Source organism: Nicotiana tomentosiformis, chromosome 3, assembly GCF_000390325.3.
Source record: "Nicotiana tomentosiformis chromosome 3, ASM39032v3, whole genome shotgun sequence".
NCBI classification, from domain to species: Eukaryota; Viridiplantae; Streptophyta; class Magnoliopsida; order Solanales; family Solanaceae; genus Nicotiana; species Nicotiana tomentosiformis.
Genome location: NC_090814.1, coordinates 2,159,532 through 2,165,997, shown reverse-complemented (window position 1 = coordinate 2,165,997; position 6,466 = coordinate 2,159,532). Strand labels below are relative to the sequence as shown.

At 36.6% G+C, this 6,466-nt stretch overlaps 1 protein-coding gene across 1 annotated transcript; it reads right to left on the bottom strand.

Annotated features, from left to right (window-relative positions):
* Window positions 1–430: 430 nt before the first annotated feature.
* Window positions 431–6,182, bottom strand: LOC104093137 (receptor homology region, transmembrane domain- and RING domain-containing protein 2-like). Its single transcript, XM_009598852.4, has 4 exons — window positions 5,626–6,182; window positions 4,982–5,212; window positions 2,733–3,137; window positions 431–1,480 (listed from the first exon to the last, which is right to left on the bottom strand). The coding sequence occupies exons 1-4, from the start codon at window positions 5,750–5,752 to the stop codon at window positions 918–920; spliced, it is 1,326 nt and encodes a 441-aa protein (XP_009597147.1). The 5' UTR covers window positions 5,753–6,182; the 3' UTR covers window positions 431–917.
* Between the last annotated feature and the right edge of the window lie 284 nt (window positions 6,183–6,466).

The following is a 6,466-nucleotide window of genomic DNA, read 5'->3' as shown; positions in this document are numbered from 1 at the left end:
GCAGAAACTACAAGTAACAATGAACTTTTTTTTTTAATGTAATAGTAATGAATATTCTTGGTCGTTACGGACAGGCTTCACATTCGCCAGAAATTTCCTCGAAAGAAGTAAAAAAAATCCGACAAAGGATATTCAATATATGTTATATACCTCTAAAACTTAGTAATATTTTTACTTAATATACACAGTGTAATTTTTCGACAAAGATTGACCACCCTTCTAAGACATGTAGCTTCGCCTCTACTGCTTCATCTTAATTGTTATTTGGACAAGTAAAAGTTCTATCTTCATCCATGTCAATAGACAAATGACAATATTTTGTATTTAAGAATAGGGAAAAAAATTTAAACCACTTATGCCTTCATGTAGTTATTTTCTCTTCAAAAGGCCACCCTTAATCCCCCAGTCCCCGCACAAAAAAAAACACGTATTTTACTGAATTCATGACCTAACAAAAGTATCCTGCTCAAATATACAACAAAGTCACCTCCATAACATTTATCTACGTACAAGCTCGAGCTCTAAGCGGAAGGTTTCAACTAAAAGACCTAAACCATCTAGCAAAGGAGACTCCTAAGAACATCAATAACACTAGATAAACAAAAAGCAAAACAACAAACAAGAAGGATATGTAAAGGGGGGCAACTGCATACAGTATTTACATCCATTGCTTTTCGTGTATACACTCATAAATACCTCAAAATAAAAACCGAATATATCCCTCCTTTAACCGACATAAGGGAATGTCACGCAATAATGTACAAATCTAGCGGTTCCTGTCCGTATTCCTCCATCTGCCAATGTGTCAAAGCTGCTGATCTTCAAAGACTTTAGGTGTGTGATTTGAGGTGCAAACAACCCAACCACATTGATCCCTGTAAACAGGGTAGCACAAGCTTGACCCCAGATTCAACAGATCATGACTCACATCCCGGAAGAGACTGAGCTGAAGCAAATGGTGAAAAGCTAGTGGTCGACTCACTATGACGCAGAGGGTTTGGGTACCTACTTGAGGAGCCAATATAACTCGACGAGGCATTTCCTGGACTAGGAACATATGGAGACATGTATCTTGAATTAAGAGGAGATAGCCCCAATGAGTGAGAGGAAATCAAAAAAGTAGATGCACGAGATCTCTGGGAAGATGCATTTTGAAGGTCAAGTGAACTGCGACTTATAGTAAGATGAGGAGACTGATTGTAGGACAGAAGTGACTGGCGGTTATAAGGAGTAGTAGAGATTGATTGAGGACGAGAAACTGAAGGGGATCGGAATGATCCTCCTGGGCCTATTTGTATTGCTGATGACGATGAAGCTAAAGACGATGACAATGAAGATAGAGAAGCTAGACCGGAAGAAAGCAATGGTGTGGATTCTGATGCTGGAGGATCTCCATTGCTGGTTCTTGCATCACGTTTACAGACAGGGCAAAACGTTCTCCATGATGTAAGCCAAGCATCAACGCACATAGCGTGAAATTCTGCAAAATTCCGATAGAGAGGAAATCTGATTAAAACACACAGGATATGACAAATATCAACGAATTACTGCCTAAAGTTCTTCCTATTAACTAAAGAGTACGTAAATCCCACATAAACATACTAAATTAGTGCATTTCCTACGAGATAGAATTCTTCTAATTGTAGCCTTTCATTTTCACCATTGTTTGTTGCCTAGAAGTTTGGAAATTAAAATGCTCCTACAGATTCGGTAGCAACTAGCAACAGGCAACAACATTTACATCAGGTTCTGCTAGCATCTTGACAATGATAATCATAATGTTCATAACAGTCAAACAGACCCAGAATATAATTTTGAGACTTACTCAAGACTTTTGTTAAGTGTCCCACATTGTTAAGTCTCCTTATATGAATCTTTGGGAAATCCCTACCTTATGAGCTAGCTTTTGGATTGAGTTAGACCCAAGGTCCATATCTTAACATTGTATTAGAGCCAAACCGATTCCTATTCATTGGGCCCCCATGTTATGTCGTCTTAAGTGCCCCACATTGGTGGAGGAGGAAATGGGTTGTCCCTTATATGGACTTCGGCAATTCTCACCTCATGGAGCTAGCTTTTAGGGTTGAGTTAGGCCCTAGGTCCATTTCTTATCAACTTTCAAAAGTGAAAAGCACAAAAGAGCAACAGGACTCCTGGAAATGTTTCTTCGATGTAATTGCATTATTTATAGCGAATACAAATTTACCTAAAATATCAGAATTTAATGTTTCTCTCCGCTGTCTTAGTTAGAGACTCAGATGGCAGCTTAGTGACTTCTGATCCCTCCCAAAGAAATTAACTCAGGTGACCGACCACTTCCACAATTTTTTTTTCTTCTTTTTGTTAGCAAGGCTTCAGAAACATGATATATTGCAACGGTTTTAGACTATGGTTTTCTGATCCATTTTGACAACACTAATTCCAATTCACTCCTGAAGCAATGTTTTACAGATCTGAATATCTACTCTAAATGCAACGTTTTGTGCAGAAAGTCCTCGGAGTGGAAATGCTGAAATACATACAATTGCTTCAATGCAAAAGTTGTGGTAGAATAATATTTATTTATTAATTTGTATCTCATCCAAAAGATACATGCAGATAACGTTAATGTTTGTCCCTAATAGTGGAATATATTAGGTAACTAACCTTTTGTAGACAGAAAAAACACGAACAGAAGCACACAGGTTAACAGCCAAAGCAATTAACAGCATTGGGAAGAGAGATAAACTTACTGTGCCGGCAGGGAAGAATTCTAAGCTTGTCTCCCACACTATAGTCTTCAAGACATATAGCACATGTTACAGATGTACAATTATCCTCAAGAACTGATGTAAATATCAAACTTGGCATTGCTTTCACCAGACGACTACTCATTCCATGAAATTCACGAACACGTGAGGCCCGCGGCCGTTCTCTTCGAATCCTATGTCTACGGACAAAGAAGCAGGTAGCGAGTACTGCTGACATAGCGAGCAATGAAATGAATGATATAGCCATGATCGACCAGGCAGAGTTTTCAAAGCTCGGGATTATCCATACTTCCACATCACTGTTACCAGCATACTTTGTAAGTTTTTCTCCTGAAGCTCTAGAAACAAATACCGCGAGTATCTTCACACCGGCAGAGTTTCCTGCCACTGTACCATGTGACTAGTTAAGTTAAACACTTTGATTTCAACAGTTCTCAAAACTAGCAAAAGGAAGCAAGAGATGAAAAAGGGCCAGCGGTATAATTGTCTCCTAGTTCCTCAGATACCAGGCATGAAATTTATGACACCACTATATTAAAAAACTACAAGCTAAGCCAAACCAAGAAGATGTATCTGTAATACTGACAAATCAAACACTTGCCAACCAAGATAACATTGTACTTGTTTGAGTTTGCTATAAACTGTTGAGAGATTAATATAACTAATTAAAAGTATGCTCTTTCTAGCAACACAAGCTTTTAGATGAGATGATGCCCAGACAATTTAACGTGGTATTAAAGCAAGAGTGGTACTAGGTTCAAATCCACAGCTACGAAATTAAGAAACATGTTTGGCTGAAAATAAATCAGGCCCATCCACACGTAGGGGGTGGGGGGTGGGGTTGTTGAAAATAATATTTTTAAGTAACAAAAGTATGATCTGTCCAACAACTTAAGCTTTAGATATGAAGGTCACACAATTCAAACATAAACGAACAAGCCGACTTCAAAAATCTTGAAGCTAGTTCTTTTAGTGAGAGGATGGTATCCATTTATACAAAGCACAGTTGGGAAACCTTGTATATAAAACTTGAGCTCGAATCTCATTTTCAGGACAGCTTTATGGGGGGGGGAGGATATGGGTGGAGAGAGAGAGAGGGACATCCATAGTGGATACTACTTACGTCAATGACCAAAAGTCCATAACATTTAGAAAAGTGTTGCCTTATGATGTCATATTGCCTTCCTTTTTTTTTTTTTTGATAAAGAGATATTGCCTTCTTAACCGGGTCTTATTTGTAGAGAACCACATTTTCATGTAGGCTGTCTACTTTTTGTACACATGGGACTTAAGTCTCAAAACGTCAATAATTTATCACCTTATCTTAAAGATCAGAGTATCAAGAAACACTAGGCAGTGTTAGTGAAAATGTGCTAATTCTTCAAAATGCACTTTTCACCCTGTTATCAGTGCCTAACCAAAAGTCTTCAGCTGAAAACAGACATAACATATGATCATCACTTACCAAAAGAAAACAAAAAAGAAACTTGGACAACTATTATCCTGCCATTTTTTCTTGTTTCTAAAACTTTAAAAATCCTAGTTGAAAAGAAAACAATGGAGTTACTGCTTATTTATTCTTCAATCGACTCTATCAACTAATGCCTACATTATGCAAGAAGAAAGTGCAAGAACATAAAAGGTTGATATACGTCCTCAAAAAGATATCCAGTTCAAGCCACGCAATCAATATGGTCTATTAAGAAGGTAGGAATGATTATACTCATCAAAATATTCATTCATTTATAAGAATACTTTTAGACAACACTACTCTTTACGGAGACAATTAGAAGCCCTTCTCACCCCCAAAAAAAGGACTCCATAGACCTATAAGAAATATTACAAGAAACTTGAAAATAGGTAAAAGCTTTAAAGTTTCTTCATCACGGATCAACTTCTTCCCCTATGTTTAACATTTTATAGCAAAGCTCGAGCAGTTTCTTTGAGTTGTTTAATCTGTTTTCCTTTCCAAGACACCACCTTATTTGTGCCTCAACATATCAAGATTAGCTGACATGATATTAGACTTGAATCAGTTTCAGTGATATTCCACTTACTAATTATCCATAAGCCATTCTCTTGCCACTTACATAACTAAGTATCAAGTAAGATAGCCCACTTGAACCAGAGAGTTTGAGCGAATCAGATTATTTCAACTAAAATCTAAAATTGCCGGTAAGTTGAAAGCACAAAATCAATAATAATATCAAGTAAGAGGAAGAGTTCATTACTTGCAACTAGATCACCGTATTCATCGTCGTAGATAATGGCTGCTTTGAAACCTGCAGCTTGAGCTTGTCTGACTTTATCTTCGAAACTACATCGACCCCTAATTATGAGCAAGAATGGCTCATGGGTGCTGTTTTTAGCTGGTTCAACCTTATTAGTCAAGGTCGAGCAGGCATCTAAAGGTTCTGCCACATACAATGTCCCGCATATGCCTGATTCCCTCGCTGACGGAGCTGATATTAAACATTTAGTACAAATTACAACAGCATCAAAGAAACAACATATGTTAAAAGAAAAAAAAAACAAGACTAAGTTTTCAATGATAGTACCAGCATTAAATTATGATGAATCAAATCATATCCCAATCCACATTTTCTTACTTACCTACGGCACAATAACCTATTTGCCGAAGAAAATAAATAGAAGCAACAACAACACCTACCCCAAAACAGAAGCAACAACTACTACCCCAAAAGAGAACCAGGTAAAATTAGATTGATAGTAAGCAAATAAAGGTCAACCACTAAAGTTAAACAAACTTAGCATTCCATCATACAACAAAAACACCAATTACAAGAAAGATCGAAATTAAAACACAAATCAATAGTGGGTAGAAGCAAAGCAAAAGTTAAGATTTTTATCTCACCAAAATTAGCTTCAATGTCTTCAAATGATAAAGTCACGTTCTTTCCTATCAAAACCACATTGCCAAACACTCTAGTACACAAAACACACACAAAACTCAAGTACCAAAATACCCACAAATTCATCATCTCTAATAAATAGCTTATAAAAAGAAGAAAAAAGTATCAATTCACCATCTTTGAGTCCCAAATCTCAAAAACCCCACAACCCCTTTTGCCAATTTTCAAGAAAAGCCCCACAAAAAAAAAAGATTTTTTACTTTGTTGAAAGAATAGAAACATCAGCTTCCATTCTCTACAGAGCAAGAATGAAACATTCGATTGTAAAAAAAAATTGGTTCTTTTTCCCCCCCTTTTTGGTGTCTAGAAATGGAGAGAAAAGGAGAAATTTTTGGAAGGATTTGGGAATTTTCGAGTGAGTATTTCAACGGAGGAAGAAAATAATTATTTTGCTATTTATAGATTTGTCTCTATGGTGTGCTCACTGTGCTGTGATGATTATCTGAAGCTAAAAAGACAAGAAAAAAAACACTACGTGAGGGGGAAAATGTGAATCAATAAAAAGGAGAAAGAAAAAGGGAAGGAAAAGGAGGGGGGAAATATTACTGCAAATTGCAAAAACCAAAAAGGAAAATGACTTTGAGAAAATAACCTCCAATATTTTTGAAAAGACTTTAACGTCCAGTTTCTTTTTTTCTTAAACAAGAATGTTAGTGCTTTTTAACTAGCGGAAATTTTGACATATTTCTCTTATTACAAATATGAAATTACAATGGTTTTTCCTTGAGATAGTTTTTTCTTCATGCTCTTTGGGATCGCACCCTCACCTATAAGGCTATAACG